General features: G+C 36.7%; 1 protein-coding gene across 50 annotated transcripts in view; it reads right to left on the bottom strand.

Moving 5' to 3' along the window:
- The window catches only part of LOC127972866 (B-cell receptor CD22), a 47,243-nt gene that overhangs the window by 21,718 nt on the left and 7,286 nt on the right, over positions 1 to 18,239 (bottom strand). For 26 of the 50 annotated variants that reach the window (XR_008157210.1, XR_008157211.1, XR_008157214.1 and 23 more), the window contains 10 exons: positions 17,795 to 18,118; positions 17,433 to 17,690; positions 17,037 to 17,300; positions 16,483 to 16,746; positions 16,101 to 16,385; positions 15,696 to 15,965; positions 15,280 to 15,564; positions 14,875 to 15,144; positions 14,466 to 14,750; positions 14,064 to 14,333 (listed from right to left, as the gene is read on the bottom strand). Coding sequence is in view for 45 of the 50 variants with exons in the window: in XM_052576730.1 (XP_052432690.1) it covers positions 14,064 to 14,333; positions 14,466 to 14,750; positions 14,875 to 15,144; positions 15,280 to 15,564; positions 15,696 to 15,965; positions 16,101 to 16,385; positions 16,483 to 16,746; positions 17,037 to 17,300; positions 17,433 to 17,690; positions 17,795 to 18,118 (2,775 nt within the window). In the remaining 5 variants the exon portion in view is untranslated. Of the gene's footprint in view, positions 1 to 10,243; positions 10,803 to 11,215; positions 11,274 to 11,348; positions 11,480 to 11,628; positions 11,738 to 12,785; positions 12,874 to 13,535; positions 13,797 to 14,063; positions 14,334 to 14,465; positions 14,751 to 14,874; positions 15,145 to 15,279; positions 15,565 to 15,695; positions 15,966 to 16,100; positions 16,386 to 16,482; positions 16,747 to 17,036; positions 17,301 to 17,432; positions 17,691 to 17,790; positions 18,119 to 18,239 lie in introns of those variants that run through there. The other 24 variants (XM_052576733.1, XM_052576732.1, XM_052576736.1 and 21 more) reach the window with 17 other exon arrangements.

The raw sequence follows: 18,239 nt of genomic DNA, 5'->3' as shown, positions 1-18,239 counted from the left end.
TCAATCTAAATGTGTAGTTCCCACTGTCCGTCTTTTGCAGATCGGTTATTCTTAAATCACATTTTATCCAGTCTCCTTGTTTGTTTTCTGGTGTTGCATCAGTGATGTATTCCACTCTGCTGGAGTAATGCAGAGACTGGGGACGTTCTTCTGTGTTACTGTATACAATAGTCCCATTAAACGTCTGGTGTTTTATAAAAATTGCATCTTTAAACCACAGCAGTGTATATTTTGTGTCCACTGGTTTTTTGTAAGAACAGGGGATGGTCACAGATGACCCTTCATAAGTAGTTTCTGTTCTTTCAGGCACATTAATTAGGACTTCTTTTGAACTCATGCAGGAGCCCGCAAAAAGAACTGCAAGAAAAAAAACACCATCAGTGATACTTTTATGTGTACCAATAAATTAGCACAATCATTTACAGAAATCAGCATATACAATACACACCAAGCAGAAGCAGAGGAATCTCTTCAGGAAGCATTATTCTGTGTGCTGCTAATAAAATAAAGATATTATATTATGTTATTCTCTTGAGCTCCAGCACTTTCGGTGTTTGCCGTTGTGTGTGGGTGAAAATTTGTATTTTTGCAGTCACAGATGTTGAGTTAGCATGCTTCACCTTTCCTTTTTTTTTTTTTTTTTTTTGCAAAGTTTAATTTTGGCTACATTCAATTTGGTAATTATTTAGAATTGATTTTCTCTGTGCGAGCATGTGTGTGTGTTTAATTACGTATACGTATATATTTATTTAATTTGTTACCAAATTATTTATTCATGATCATTTTGTCTTGTATATAAGAACTTGACGACACCTTTTAATATTTCTCATAAAATCTATTCACACTTTAATGACTCATTGCCATGTCAACAATATTTTTGTTAGAAGAAGCACAGTGCTTCTCATGCATGAGCTATTCATCTTAACTGATTATGCTAATAAACTGAAAACTACCAAATATTTTTTTATCACAGTAAAAAAAAAGAAAGATAAAAACATTTTACCTTCTAAATCAAATCCACTGTTCTCAATAATTGTCTTAAAAATGTTCAAACCGAGAAACAAAAGGAGAACGTCACCCAAGTGTATTTATAGCTTGTCATATTTGCATAGTTAACCTTACAAACATAAAAGAAACAAGGCTAAAGTCACACATTCGTGGTAGAGATAAAGATATATATATATATATGTTAATACTGTCATGTAAGTGTGAAGCTCACTTCCTGTTCCAGTGGTTAGTTCTGTCAAAACTTTTCAGAAAATAAAATCCCCTCTAATAGAGTTGTCAAAACTTTATTTTATTTTATTTACTGAATACAATTTGCTGAATGACCAAACCACATTGAATTTAGGCCTACAAATTATTTCTAAGATGATTTCTACTTTTAAGGAAATGGAAAGGAAATTAAAATAATTAATTAATGGTCAGACACCAATAAATAGTCCAGCATCAAGAAAATCTAAAAGTGATCTCTCATTAAAAAAGCTTCAAGAGATTATCATCATAGCACAGAACAAGAGAGATACTGGGGGGAAAAACTGATCAAAACATATTTAAACACCAGTGAAGAGATTAAATCGTCCCACCTTTTCGTGCTGAAATTGTGGACTTACAGGAGTGCAAAGGTGAATTAATAGCCGGAGTTGCAGAACAGGCAAGTGCTAAAGATCATTCACAAAGTAGAATAGTTGAAGAAAAATTCTACACCCAGAGGTGGTGTCTACAACTACACAGAGCTGAAGAAACCAAAACCAAAAATGTTCTGGTCAGAGTGATGGTATCCTGCTATTGTTTGGTGAATTGTGGAAAAAAAAATCAGGGTGGTGGAGGATGTAGCTCCTAGATTAGGCAAGCCATTGTCCTGTCTATGTGAGGTCAGTTATCATTTTATTTCTTTGTGTTGAACGAGAGAGCAAAAACAAAGATTTCCTCAAAGAACACAAACAACATCTTGGAGAAGATCTGACAGTTGGTTCTGAATATCTTCTTGAAAAGATGCCACCCAGAACGAAGAGTGATTCTATTCCAGTGATCTTATACTCCTTAAAGTTGCATTATCCGGGGAAATGGGAGTTGAATAATTATGTTGAAATGTTGATATGAAATCCATTATAGAAAGATCAGTAGTTTTTTATTCCCTACAGACAGTCCTTTCCCCATCTACATACTATGTACTTGTTATGGTAATTAAATTAGCTAGGTGCCAACCCTTGAACCTAACTCTAAACCTAACCATGTAGTTTTTTAGTTAATTACATTGCAAGTACATATAATGCAAATTAAAGTGCAACTTAAAAAGAGATCCATATCTTAGTAGTCTGGATATCTGGAAATTTGTCCCAAATAATAATAATTATTATTTATTTATTTATTATATTTTTATAAGTACCACAAGTGCAGAACACAGAAATAGAGTTTAGAATGACAGAACTAATGTAACCTTAATTCTTGCCTTTTTGATTCTTAGTCAGTTTGAGGTTAAACTGAAAGAAAGAAACACAGTCTTTGAACTTCCTGTATGCTTACCCCACTGTAATTTATGTGTTTTGACTATACTAAAAAGCTGTGCAGTGTGCGAAGCAAATCAAAGGCTAAAATAAATCCATTGGTTCATGATCAAAATTGCAAGAGAACAAGTAAAGGAAACAGAACTGATTTTAAAGTTTATATATATATATATATATATATATATATTATTTTTTATTATTATTTTTTTTTAAATAGCAGAAGTGCAGTAACAGATGTACAGAAGTACATCTAAACAACATTCTCATGCAAATCAACCCAGACTTTCCTTATGCATGTACAGAGATTAAAGGGGGGGGGGGGGGGAGGTACAAAAGTAAGTTATCTGATTATTAAAGGGGGGGTGAAATGCTATTTCATGCATACTGAGTTTTTTAAACTGTTAAAGAGTTGGATTCCCATGCTAAACATGGACAAAGTTTCAAAAATTAAGTTGTACGTTTGAAGGAGTATTTTTGTTCCAAAAAAACCTCTTCCGGTTTGTCACAAGTTTCGGAAAGTTTTTTTTTTTCGAGTATGGCTCTGTGTGACGTTAGATGGAGCGGAATTTCCTTATATGGGTCCTAAGTGCGCGCTCTTCTGCCGGAAGAGCGCGCGCTCCCATATAGCAGAGCACTGAGAGGCTGAGCACAGCCTGATCAGAGCGAGAGCGTCGCGAAAAGTCACAAAATAAGTGTGTTTTTGGTTGCCAGGGCAAGACAACCCTGCACAGATTACCAAAAGAGAAACAGCATTAAGGGACCAGTGGATGGAGTTTATATTTACAGAGCATCAACGGAGTTGTGCAAGTGTTTTTGTTTGTTCCCTGCATTTCGGATTGCACATCGTTTATTTCTTAAGGATAATGCAGTCCCAACGAAAAAGGGTCACGATCGTGTGTTGGAACCACATGCGGTGAGTAAAACTGCTTCAAATATCTCTGTGTTGTTAACTTGGCTATCAGCGCATGAGCACATCAAGTAAACAACATGCGATGTTGTCATCAAACTGCACTTTCCACATGTACAGCTTAAAAAAAAAAAGACGACATAAAGTGGAACTTAGTCATTTTCCAAAACCGCTAAGCAAATATATACAGTTTCAGTACATACCACATAGCATACCGCCTTTGCTGATTCTGCTTGTTAAATTTCAGCCTCTGGATCTGTCTCACAGCTTCCACATGCTCTCAACGCAAAAGCCTACTGGCGCTCGTGATTCTTTAGCTCCGACCACACGTCACGCCTCTAGGCGCTCGTGTTTTTCCGGGAAAAATCGGTACAGAGTATCTTTCTCTTATAAATATAATAAAAATAAAGACTTTTTGGAGTTATGAAGGATGCAGTACTACTCTATAGGTACTCAAGATTAACAGGATATTGAGTGAAAACGAGCAGTTCACCCCCCCTTTAAAGCATGTCACCTTTTGGCAATAACAGACATTTTGAATCTAAAATATGTTATTTGGGAAAATCTGGTGAGAGATTTTTATTGCACGGTGTAAATATTATTACTATATATTATATATTTTATTGGTTTAAATAATTTTAACTATGAAATTAAATGATGCGATAATAACTATTATTCTTATTATTATAGGTTAGTTGTGTATAGGTACAGTGTATATGTGTAGCATTTGTATATTTTAGTTTATGATGGATTTGTATCTCATAACTTTAAATCGCTCTATATAATCCTCAGCCTCAAAAGTTGTGTCACTAGAGACTGATGGCAGATCCCAGAAGCGAAAGTCAGAATGCAGAATGGCGAGACAGGGTAATCCAAAAATAAGCAAAAACCAGGTAACCAATCCAAGAACAAAACACGAAGGCAAGACAAGGCAGGAAACGAGACAACATGGGTTAAAAATTGAGAAAATTTCAAATTTTGATATGCATTGCCATGGACTTCATTTAAAACTTTAGAATCAATTTTATTTATATATACATATATATATATATATATATATATACATACTATTATTATTTTTTTAATCCTCAGATTCCAGCTTTTCAAAGGGGAAGTTGTGGCCTAGTGGTTAGAGAATATGACTCCTAACCCTAAAGCTTTGAATCTCGGGCTGGCAATACCATGACTGAGGTGTCCTTGAGCATGGCACAGAACCCCAAACTGCTCCCTGGGTTCTCCAGAATAAATGGCTGCCCAGTGCTGTGTTTGTGTGTTCACTGCTGTGTTGTGACGGTGGGTGAAAGGACAGTCTGGAAGCAAATGCAAGTTTACTGATTTTAATGAGAAGATATAACGTGGGTACATAAACAAACAATGACGATGAGACAGCGACACTAGTCAGAGGGGATGGTGAAGAGGTGAGAAGTCCAGCTGATGGTGGAGGTAAGGTGAGTAATCCGAATGATGACGGCGTGAGGCAGCAGGAGAGAGTGGCACAGGAACTGCGGGGAATAGAGCCGAAGGTATGTGTCCGTGGCTGAGTGAACGTGCGAAGAGTGGATGAGGTTCTAGGGAAACACAGACATCCAAGCGCAAACAACACGGAGAGCCAGACGAACAGGGTAATCACATCAAACATTAAACAACGATCTCACAATCACAAGACGTGAGACAAGCCATTATATAGTGGATGAGTAATGAGTGGCAGCTGTTGCTGATACAGGTCCGGCTGCAGGATGAAATTACTGAGGGGGCATGTGAAATTGTTAAGGGGGCTTAACTTTATTACACCATCAATGATTAATACACACTGAGATCTCGCTTTGCAACGACAGATTTTTAAATACAGCTCTCCCTAAAACACTCCATATGCAACTGCAGGTAACCAGAGACTAGCAAATTTTAAACAGTGTAATGACGATAGATCATGTCCTATACCTTTTTAGAAGAGCTGCAGTCTCCTTGATTTGGCACTGAATCACACTTAAGTTTAAAACATTCTAACTGACTCCCGAGAGTAAGATTTTTCAAGGCGACAGTTATTTTAGAACGTCTCCCCTTAATGTTTCCATGGCAACGCGTCATATTTGTCACGTGAAACACCGCAGTCACAATAATAACACCGTATAACAGATGTAGGCATATTTCATTTCGTTTTTCCTTTTTTATTTGAAATATTCACAAACTTACTTACCATGTCATCAACTATCCTATATTCCGATTCTCAAATATGTGTAAGTGAGTGTGTTTGGTAGTTTAAAAATCTTTATAACAATAGAGTAAACTTTAACGTTACTTCCACTGTGTTTATCTGATATGAAAAACACACGTCGGCAAATTATATTTGAATAGATTGTTTTTGCTGCTTTCACAGACTCCAAATGTAGGCTGTTGTTCTACCAGTGCTTATGTGTAGCCTATTTAAATGTCTGAAATCTAAAATAAACATTATGAGGTTGAAAACACTGCATAGTTGTGATATATGACAGCATTGAGCTCCTCCGTATCTGGCTCAGCGCCAACCAACGCGAAAGACGTTTGAAAATCTGGCAGTGATGTCACGAGTTACAACACTGAACATTCTAAATCCCATGGCGATAAGGTTAAATTATTATTTAACTCAAAAGGTTGAACATTTTATTTTTAACCATGAATACAAAAATTAAACAGAGGGGGCACAAGTCAGATCTGAGGGGGCATTGCCCCCTTTTGCCCCCTTGTGGCGTCGGGCCTGTGCTGATACAATTAACGGGGACGCCCACAACTAATCAGTGCAGATGCGGAACACACATAATTCACCACAAAGTGTAAACACCCCGAGATCACGGTTTACCAACCGTGACATGTGTGTGTGCACTTTGGATGGGTTAAATGCAGAGCATGAATTCTGAGTATGGGTCACCATACTTGCCTGTATGTAGTGATGGCCGATTCGTGAACGAATTGTTCAATTTAACCGATTCTTCTTAGTGAACTGGTTGAACCAGTTCACCAAATCGAACTGAATCGTTTGAAACGGTTCACGTCTCCATTAAGCATAAATCCACAAATTACTTAAACTGTTAACTTTTTTAACGTGACTGACACTCCCTCTGAGTCAGAATAAACCAATATCCCGGGGTAATCCATTTACTGAAACAGTACAGTGAATGAAATGCTGTGAAGACCGAACTGAAGATGAACACCGAGCCGAGCCAGATAATGAACGAACACGCCCACTGCTGGAGCAGTTCTCGTTCTCGAGTCAAGAACCGGTTGCTTCGGTTTTCGGATCACCACCAGTACACTCAACCGAGAATCGTTTCTGTCGGACGCGTCCGATTTGAGAACCGATGAGCTGATTCTCGTTCTCGAGTCAAGAACCGGTTGCTTCGGTTTTCGGATCATCAGTACACTCAACCGAGAATCGTTTCTGTCGGACGCGTCCGAATTGAGAACCGATGAACTGATGATACTGCGCATGCGCGATTCAGCGTGAAGCCAACAGACTCACAGCATGTCTGAACCGAAGGGATTCTTTTGGTGATTGATTCTGATTCTGTACTAGTAATGTGAGCGCGGGTATTTCGAGGGCTTGGATGAAGGGCAATCTGGTGAAATGTAAATTCATTTAATAACAAATACATCGCAATGGATTATGTTTAGTAAGTGGATCATGGTTTCTGCACTGATGACACCTAATTTATTTACTTTATATCTTCAAGACTTAAATCCTCATATGCACATTATGGCTGTTACTGTATTTAGGTGTTGTTGCAAAACTCAAATGTAAACTTTTCATGATTACGAGGTTTTAACTGACTAAAAGTTATGATTACTGACTTTATATATTTGAATGTTTGATAGACGTGACGCCATTACGTCATCACCAATGACGTCATTACGTCGAGTGTGAAAGAACCGATGAACCGTTTTTTTCAACCGGTTTATTGAATCGAACCGTCCGAAAGAACCGGTTCGAGGAAAATAATCGAACTTCCCATCACTAGCTGTATGTCACGTCACCTTACACTTTAAATAGTTGTATTTCCGCCAAATATGGTCCTAAAGCTTATTTATTCAATTTTCAGATTATGTATAGCCTAAATAAAAAAATTAAAAAAAAAAATTGAACAATTAGGCCTATTTGCTTCTCATGACAAACTTGTGGCTAATTAAAGTGTTAAAAGTGGTAAAGTTTATTAGACCACGAATAACAAGCCATCCTACTGTAGGTGTATATTACTTTCTTCTTTCAGAAGAATCCAATATAAGCTATATAAAAAATATAAGTCTTTGATCTTCCAAGCTTTTTAATGGCAGTCAGCGGGTGTTACAGTTCATCAGTCCAAAAGAAATAAAATAAAGCGCATCCATCAATAATAAAAAAGTGGAGAAGAAGAAGGGATGATTTCGAAAAACAACAACACACCACTCTACGGACATACATACTGTGTACTGTATAATACTGTATATGCTTTTAAAATGGCTCAACTTTTTATATACCTGAAAGTACATACTTAACATCAGTCAGTGTTACACAGGTCGGGTCTGTGCGCGTGCGCCACCTTTGACACTTCCGCAAGCGCAGAATGTGCGACAGTGCGAGAGTGTACTTGACTGTACGTGGGTTAATGTGTGCGTCACTGAACATTTGTTTTATTTCTTCTTTACAAGTTTCGTAAAGTTTTTTTCGAGTATGGCTCTGTGTGATGTTAGATGGAGCGGAATTTCCTTATATGGGTCCTAAGGCACTTCTGCCGGAAGAGCGCGCTCATGTATAGCCAACTATGGTGTAATGATGTGAACGAATGCCAGATTTAGTATCCCACTGTGTGTAACTGCCATATTAGCAACTAAATCGCTGTTTATTTGATCTTTATGGACACGATGTTCATGCTTCTGTGCAGTTTATGCAAATTACCTCATAAAGTGGTTTGAGTATGAAAGCAGTTTCCATTTCTAACCACAAGGTGGTAGTGGTGTTATGTTTCATAGTTTACATAGTGTGATTCTTTGATAATATTTAACCTGAGAATTTAATAAGAAACTAAGTATTTAATGTGAATGCCTTTGTAATAATATTTTTTAAACATGTAACTTATTACAATTCTTATTCTTTTTCTATTGTAGACCACATACACACCCACTCTCACAACAAATACCCAATTGATCACCTGCAATGCCCATGTACAGCTGTGTTGTTTGCATCTTGGTTGCAAATTACTCCTATTTTAAGAGAAATTTTACTCTTTGGATGGTATCAGACCCTGTGTTTTGACTGACAGCCCTTGAGCATGGCTAGATATCAGACCTCACCTAATACAGTCCATTTAGTCATACTCCAAAACAGTCAGTCAGGCATTATAATATGATATCTGGATAATCCAGTACCATTTAATGATAAAACTTTACTAATTATAAATCATAACCATGTATGAATACACAGAAATTTTTACTGAATTTAGGACTGGTGGTGGTGCTTTGTTTGTCATTCAGTGTTTCTGTAACAAAAAAAAAAAAAAAAAGCGGGAAAAGACAATAATAATCCGAATTCTACTAATAACAACAGCAAAAGTACATTTTTTTTTTTACTTTTTTTTACTAAGTACAAAAGTAAAAAAAAAAATGCTCTAAAGATGAACAAGTGGCTGGATTTATGAATATTAATCAGGTTGTGTCCATTTCCGTGAACTTATTTGCTGAGATCAAAACAGCGACGATAAAAAGTAAGCACCAGCCAATGAGATTGTCGTTTGCACATTAGTTCCACTCACTTCTAGAAAACCTGGCAGTTTAAAAAAAAAAAAAGATGAAGAAAACAAATTCCAAAGGACCATTATTTTGACAGGAAAATACAACAAAGAACACTGTTTATATGTGACGCATCAACTCTGCATGATATGTAAGACTCGCTCGCTCTCTCTCTTTCTCACTTCGCGCATGTGAGAGAAAGCGACGTGATTCGTGCGCCTTCACATTAGAGTTTAAGCTACACCAAAGACACAAACACAGGTATGCTGTGCATCCATTGAGTTATACTGAAAATGATCACAGATTGCATGATGGAGAGTGAAACTCAGAAGCGCTCAGTCATAGAGAGTTCGGTGAATTAATATATATCTGTGCTAAACTTACACTTAGCCTCAAACTCACACTGGCGAGTAAAATCTGAGAATTTATTAGACATTGGCTAACTTTATACATCATTTAGTCACCCGAGTGAAGATTTAGTCACATATGCGTGTGATTTACTTGCAATGTAGAGGGTTGAAGAGACTGGTTTCCTTTGCTAAAGTACGAAAACTTGGCTTCCTATGATGCTGTAAACAAACATTGGTTTTCATGAGACTCACCAGCGCATGCACAAGGCCGACATCTTACGTCATCCTCCCAGAGCTGCTTCCGTGTACAACTGTTGGTGCAAGCTAGTTTAAAGTGATTATTACGTTTTGAATATAGATAATTATCTTACAAAAATGTATCGATTCAATACAGGAGGCCTTGTTCACCCCCCGGAGCATTTTTTATTAGGGATGGATGGCTTTATTTCACTAATTTTGGACTGATGATCTGTACTTGGACTTTTTTTCTGACTCAAACTCTTTTTTTAAAACTCTGATTGGATTTGTCTGAAAGAATGAAGTCATATACTCCTAGGATGGATCGAGGGTGAGTAAATAATGAGCTAATTTTCATTTTTGGGTGAACTATCCTTTAATTCTTGAAATCACTGAGCTCTGGAGACTTTTTTGTTTGTTTGTTTGTTTTGTTTTTAATTCACAGTTTTATGCAGTCCAACCAGTCAAATGCTCTCATCTTGGCAGTTCAACAATGGCCAATACAAATGTTTAATGAAATTACAAAGCTTTATTGTTGCCTTTCACACAATGTAGTTTTCACAGCATTTTTGTCATTTTTTTCACCCATTAGTTGATCACACAAATATATGGTACATTGATACATAATGAGATGATAGTATTTTTTAAAACATTGTTAATTATATTTGTTATTATTTTATTAATGCATAGGAACACACTGCAAAATTAAAAAGCCACACTTATAGATCACAATAAAAATTTGTATAATATTTTCAGTTTTAGATAACATTGTAGAAAAAAAAATATTATAACTATAATACAGATTAAGGATATAATACTTTTTTAATTGGAAACTCCTTGTGTTTATGTTTTAATGGCTGAATATTCAGTTCTGTCTTCATCATCAGAGCTTGAACTGATAAGGCGGCTCCTCTGGTTATGTCTGGGTTCTTTAACAGCAGACACAGTGGAGTAATTCACTTCATCTTCTTCACTGGTATCAGATTCACCGTCCATATTTGTGAATGAAAATCTTGGCACACATGCAGAAGAAACATTTTCATAATCTGGATTTTCTGATTGGGAATTCTAGGAAGAGGATAAAATAATAAAACACATGTTCTCAATATACTGTAGAGTTGAATAAAAAGTGCTCCATAAAATTTCTGGTTTATCTTTATTGTGAACAACTTATTGTAAGTGTGTTTGTTCTGTAGACATATGGTAATACAATAAAACTATTATGAATAGATCATAATTATGTTAACTATTTTTTAAGCAAGTACATCATTACTCGTCCAAACCATGTTTTTGTCTTACCTTGAGTTACAATACTAAGCCTATTTTAGATTTTTGGACATGTCAGGGTGGATTTTGTGAGAAACTCCATACAGTTTTTTTTTTTTCGTGATGAGAACTCCCAAGATTTGAAACTATTTAAAACTGACCAGAGATGTCTTATTTCGTACTCAACAGATAAGATGCTTTGGGAATTGTCTTACCTGTTTCATTTGAGGTAATTTAATAGCAGCATGCACCGTATGGATATTAGATTTCGGCCTTGAGAGAAAAAAAAACTATGAATTAATATCATTACAATTAGTGTATGTCTACAATTAGTTCTGCTGCTATTACCTTGGATCAGGATCCTGTGCTCGAGTGGGATCTTGGGAATTGGGTATTGGACGTGATTGATTAACTCTTCCATAACCTGAATCAGGAATGCCCTCCACTGACAGATTCTCCTGGGTATTATTACACGATCCCTAAGTGTTTAAGTATTTCAAACAAAACAGGATTTATCTCTTATTAAGCAAACTGATATATTTCATTGTTTAAAAAAAATGCATGTAATGTTGATTTCAATATTATACTGTGAGTAGCCCAGTTGTGAAACAAACAGAAGTAAAATAACCAATAAAAGTAAGTTTGTCACTGTAGAAGAGTGTGACAGGAATACTGGAAAAAAGCACAAAGGATTATCTGTTCCACTTTGTTGATATGATCTTGCCTTGATGATAGTCCTGTAAAATAACAAGAGCAATAATCAGAATAACTAACACCTTCAAACTCAACACCTGATAGGGCTGCACTAATATGCAGATGAACTGGTAAATGATACAAGTTAATTTAGTATTTGGTATTATGGTATTTTTAACTTAAACTGCTCCTATTATGCCATTTTTATGGTTGCTAATATTGTTTCACGAGTCTCCTAAAACAAGTTAACATGCATGCAAGGTAAAAAAAAAAAAAAAAAACATGTATGTTTTCTCCGAAAATATATATCATTTATACCTAATTTCTAAATGGTTCATAAATAACTCATGCGAAGCAGTTCAAAGAATCAGTCTTTCTAAACCCCTCCTTTCTGTAAGCCCTATCTGCTGTGACTGCTCAGATGGCCCAGTCCTTTGTGATTGGTCCAAATCCATAGAGAGATCTGTCTATGGCTATGGATTGGTCTACCGCATACAGCGCGTCGGAAATGAAATGCCAATTTCCATTGCAGAATGACAGGCCTGGAGACTTGTCAATACACAGAAAAGATGGTATGGATCTTAGCTTACCAACTCAAGCCGGAATCTGACGATGAAATGAATGAAGTGGTTGATTGACAAGAGACTGATTCATAAGCACGACTGAAGCAGGACATTTCTCAGTGGTAAGTGTCAAGTGTTGACAAGTTTGTGGTAATTTTGAGATTTGATCAAAATTTACTCTCACAGCGTATGATACATTGTCTTCTCGACATTATGTTAACCACACAGAAATTTTACTCAGTTTGTGGGCAGGACCTTAAAACATGGGCGAACATTATGCAAATGTGTTACTGTGTGACATAGAGCTGTAACAGAATAAGATTAAAATCCCCGATGACTCGTTTAGGCAACTGAGAGCTGACTTTTTGACAGACAATAACTTTATCTATCATGCACTGTCGGCTTTACAACTTTGCAGATAGTTTATGTCCACATACAGCTACAGTACATGACACACTGCATGAAAGGTTATAGTCGAAAAGGCATAATAGGGGCACTTTAACATCTATAAAAAGAAAGAGGTATTTACCTGCGTATCAGAAAGAGAACCACAACAATAAGAATCAACAGGAGAATGATGGGGAAGATGATCTGGTAGAACACCATAGGAGAGTTACCTAAATTAAGAGAGGTTTGGGGAAAGATCAAGAAATCGTTTTCAAAATAACCCAGCATGACTTAATCTAACCCAAATTCAAGAATTTACCCAGTTAACTACTTAAAGAAGTACAAATTGTTAAATAATTAGGCTTTAATCATGCATCTACGATGTGATTTTGTATCATTTTCACTTTTAAAAATGGGGGGGGGGGGGTTGTAAAATATAGCTAGTGGTTGATGTAGGTATTGCAGTACAATTTCAAAATATTAGAAAAAAGTGTTTTCCACCAACTGGCGACCTCTTTACTTTACTGTAAATGTAAATAAGCAGGATCACATGATTCAAAGTATAATTACAGGCTGTAGCATTGTTTTTCAGAGAAACAAGTAGGCCTATGTGAACTTAGCATGTTTCCTAAAAATCTTTCAACATACCATGGTATTTTTATGCTTTCATAAAGGTTCCATGGAGTGATGAGCAGAAAACTATCCTACACCCTGACAAATATCATTAAAATATTAGTTGACACACAAAAAAATTGCTTGGTTATCACGGTTACGCCAAAGAGGCAGTTGTAAATAGAGGGTAATGTCTAAAGTCTGGCAGAATAATTTCTAGCTTAATGCAGTTTGAGTCATTTGGAAAATAGATATTTAAAATGTGTTATTTCATACTCACTGCCAATAAATAACATGATGTTTTCGGATCGTGATTCTCCGATAGCATTGGCTGCTGTACAGTAATATATTCCTGGGTTCTGAGGCTGAACAGTGAAGTTCTGATGTTCTGACAGCACGGTCACGTTGTCCTCCTCTCTGTACCAGTTGTAGACCTCGGCAGGAGGATGTGCATCTGCACTGCAGGTCAGAGAGACCGGAAACTCCCAATTCCACTGAGTTAATGTTGTCATGTTATGGACAATTTTTATGATTGGAACATCTATAGGCAAAATTATATGAATATATTCAAAATATTTGGTAGTTGGAAGCAATGACTATTTGATTTATTGTTATACAATGACAAATTTGGACAGTGTGATATTAACCCAGTTATAATGACAAAAGTCATTCATTAGACTAGTTAAACTAATCACACAACACTGGACAATCTTATATCTGTCAGAAAAGACAAATTCCATAAATTAAGAAGCCCCCCCCCCCCCCAAAAAAAAAGGTGTGTCAAATAACTAGTAGAATAAGTACTCACATTTCACATTCATCTCTACTAATGGAGATAGTATTTTTCCAATGGAGTTTTGAGCAATACAGGCGTACTGACCAGAGTCAGAGATTTCCAGAGAAAGAAAGTGTAGTCTCTGTTCAGGTTTCTGTTCAATTGTCTTTAACTGGCCATAGAAGTCTTTCTTCCACTCGTATGAGGATGGAGCAGGATCGGCGTGAGCCTCACATGTAAGGGTCAGCTCACTCCCAAATGTTTGTTCTCCTTTAACACTTACAGTCACATTTTTGGGTGCATCTGTATATATACAGTATATAAAAAGATGAAACTCAAATTATTTAGAAGTATTGCTCAAAGTCCTAATTATCAGTTTGGTCACTTTCAAGTAAAATGAAATCAACTCATGTCTCTCAAAAGATTATTACTTACGAAACACAATTAGCTTTTGTTTAGTTTCTTGTTTTCCCTCTTGACTTTCTGCGTTGCACTTATAGACTCCTGCATCTGACTCGGTAACATTCAAGTAGACTGTCACATTGTTTGATGCAGATGCAGTGCTTTTCCTTTGATTGTTCTGAATATATGTCAGATTCCCCCGAGGTCCTGTCACTGTCAGGTGTGACACAGGATTGCTTTGAACCGTGCAGATAATGGAGATCACTTCAAACTCTCTCGCTTCCCTCTGCATGATCAAACTGAGATTAGATGGAGGATCTGCAGAGTTTAAAAGAAAAAGTGTCTTAATTACCTTCTGTCAGAAAAGACAAATTCCAAAAAATAAGAAGCATCCCCCCTCCCCCAAAAGGTGTGTCAAATAACTAGTAGAATAAGTACTCACATTTCACACTCATCTCTACTAATGGAGATTCTGTTTTTCCAATGGAGTTTTGAGCAATACAGGCGTACTGACCAGAGTCAGAGATTTCCAGAGAAAGAAAGTGTAGTCTCTGTTCAGGTTTCTGTTCAATTGTCTTTAACTGTCCATTGAAGTCTTTCTTCCACTCGTATGAGGATGGAGCAGGATCGGCGTGAGCCTCACATGTAAGGGTCAGCTCACTCCCAAATCTTTGTTCTCCTTTAACACTTACAGTCACATTTTTGGGTGCATCTATATATACACAATATATAAAAAGATGAAACTCAAATTATTTAGGAGAAGTAATGCTCAAAGTCCTAATTATCAGTTAGGTCACTTTCAAGTAAAATTACATCATCTCATGTCTCTCAAAAGATTATTACTTACGAAACACAATTAGATTTTGTTTAGTTTCTTGTTTTCCCTCTTGACTTTCTGCGTTGCACTTATGCACTCCTGCATCTGACTCGGTAACATTCAAGTAGACTGTCACATTGTTTGATGCAGATGCAGTGCTTTTCCTTTGATTGTTCTGAATATATGTCAGATTCCCCCGAGGTCCTGTCACTGTCAGGTGTGACACAGGATTGCTTTGAACCGTGCAGATAATGGAGATCACTTCAAACTCTCTCACTTCCCTCTGCATGATCAAACTGAGATTAGATGGAGGATCTGCAGAGTTTAAAAGAAAAAGTGTCTTAATTACCTTCTTATATCTGTCGGAAAAGACAAATTCCAAAAAATAAGAAGCATCCCCCCTCCCCCAAAAGGTGTGTCAAATAATTAGTAGAATAAGTACTCACATTTCACACTCATCTCTACTAATGGAGATTCTGTTTTTCCAATGGAGTTTTGAGCAATACAGGCGTACTGACCAGAGTCAGAGATTTCCAGAGAAAGAAAGTGTAGTCTCTGTTCATGTTTCTGTTCAATTGTCTTTAACTGTCCATTGAAGTCTTTCTTCCACTCGTATGAGGATGGAGCAGGATCGGCGTGAGCCTCACATGTAAGGGTCAGCTCACTCCCAAATCTTTGTTCTCCTTTAACACTTACAGTCACATTTTTGGGTGCATCTATATATACACAATATATAAAAAGATGAAACTCAAATTATTTAGGAGAAGTAATGCTCAAAGTCCTAATTATCAGTTTGGTCACTTTCAAGTAAAATTAAATCATCTCATGTCTCTCAAAAGATTATTACTTACGAAACACAATTAGCTTTTGTTTAGTTTCTTGTTTTCCCTCTTGACTTTCTGCGTTGCACTTATAGACTCCTGCATCTGACTCGGTAACATTCAAGTAGACTGTCACATTGTTTGATGCAGATGCAGTGCTTTTCCTTTGATTGTTCTGAATATATGTCAGATTCCCCCGAGGTCCTGTCACTGTCAGGTGTGACACAGGATTGCTTTGAACCGTGCAGATAATGGAGATCACTTCAAACTCTCTCGCTTCCCTCTGCATGATCAAACTGAGATTAGATGGAGGATCTGCAGAGTTTAAAAGAAAAAGTGTCTTAATTACCTATTTGTGAAATCATTAACATTTATTAGTTAAGGTATAGGTTTTAGAGCAAAACAGACTTACAAAGGACATCGACTTTAACAGCGTGTGATCCTGTGCCCATAGTGTTGGTAATATCACATGTGTACTGTCCTGCATGTTGAATGGTCACTTTCTCGATGTTTAACTGTCCAGTTTCCATTGATAATGGGACAGGAGACAGTCCAGGTGTGTGCTTCCATTTGTATGTGTGTGGCTGAGGCTCAGCATCAGCTGAGCATGTCAAAGTCAGTGAAGTGCCCACTTTTACAGAGGTCGAGCCCTCTATTTTGATGCTTCTCGGTGAATCTGTGAGAGACAAGAAAAAAAAATTTTTGAAGAGCATTGTCACAAAATAAATGAAGAGATTTATCATCTAACATGCTTTTGATATATAGCATTGAAATTTGTTAATTTTGCATAAGCTTTCTAAATGACAGAGTAAAATTAACTATCATAAATTTATTAGCTGACTGTTAAGAGTTTGATTTAATATTTAGCAGATGTTTTATTATAAACAATAACCAAATCACTTTATTAGTTTGTTGGAGGTGCAGATATATAAAGAAGTGCTACAAATATTATACAGAAATACTTACACTTTACAGATACTGTGAAGTTATTTGATATTTCTGTTCTGATCCCGTTATCAGCCTGGCATTGGTAAGATCCTCTGTCCTCTTCAGTAACTTTACTGATGATGAATGTCTCGCTGGTTTCACTCTGGTTTTGGGAATTTTTGTACCACATGAACTGATAGACTGCTGGGTTACCTCTCTCGACTAAACACTTGAGTGTCAGTTCATCTCCCTCTTTGAGATCTTTAATGTTAACAGGTTGCACTTTGACACCCTCTGGACCATCTGAATAATGCAGTGCACAGGCACAAGAAATGCATATTTAACAATAAATGATTTTAGTAGATGAAGTACTGAAGTTCATAATGGTTATGAGGTTCTTCAAAGGTATCTGTTTACATAAAACATTATACTCACACTTCACATCAATTTGAATGATATTTGATTCCTGTGTCCCATGCTTGTTTTCAGCTTCACAGTAATATTCTCCACTGTCTTCTGGTTTCACATTATTTAGTTTCAAGTCAGACATTTGTTGAGACTTTTCTGTTGTCTCTTTTTTGAACCATGAGAAGCTGACATCAGGCTGACCTCTGCTGGTGCAGGAGAGAGTTACAGAATCTCCCTCCTTCACATCCTCAGAGCTCACTGTTGCTTTTACCTCTTTAGGTGCATCTAGAGAAGAAACGAGAGTGAGCTGGAGTGAATAATGCTCAGTCAGTGACTGTATACACTAAATATAGAGTAATTGTTCATAAACACATGATATACTCACTCACATTCCACAGACAGTGTGATATTCCTGATCTGGCAGCTGTCCTCACTCTTCGCTCGACGACAAGACAGAATCCTTCTGTCATCCTTCCATGTCACACTGAGCTTCAAATTGGTGATCTTTCTGCCTTCTTTATCTTCTTCAGTCTCTATAATCATATCAGTCGACGAGGAGGACGTCCATTCTTGCTTTTGTCCTGATGTATGAACGAGCCACTCAGGATTAAGATCACAGGAACCAAGCGTGGAACAGCGAACAGTGAATTCTTCTGACTCACGGACTGGATTCTTCACCTCTGATGGTTCAATGTGCACCTTACAAGGATTGTCTGAAAAGAATATGGAATGAGAACAGGTTAGAATTTCTCCAACAAAGAACTATATTCTAGTTATTATAGTTCTGAGAAAAAAAAGTCAGAATTGTGAGATATAAACTCACAGTTCTGAGAA

This window comes from Carassius gibelio, chromosome B15 (assembly GCF_023724105.1).
Source record: "Carassius gibelio isolate Cgi1373 ecotype wild population from Czech Republic chromosome B15, carGib1.2-hapl.c, whole genome shotgun sequence".
In the NCBI taxonomy this organism is placed as follows: domain Eukaryota; kingdom Metazoa; phylum Chordata; class Actinopteri; order Cypriniformes; family Cyprinidae; genus Carassius; species Carassius gibelio.
This window is presented reverse-complemented; position numbering and strand designations above follow the sequence as displayed.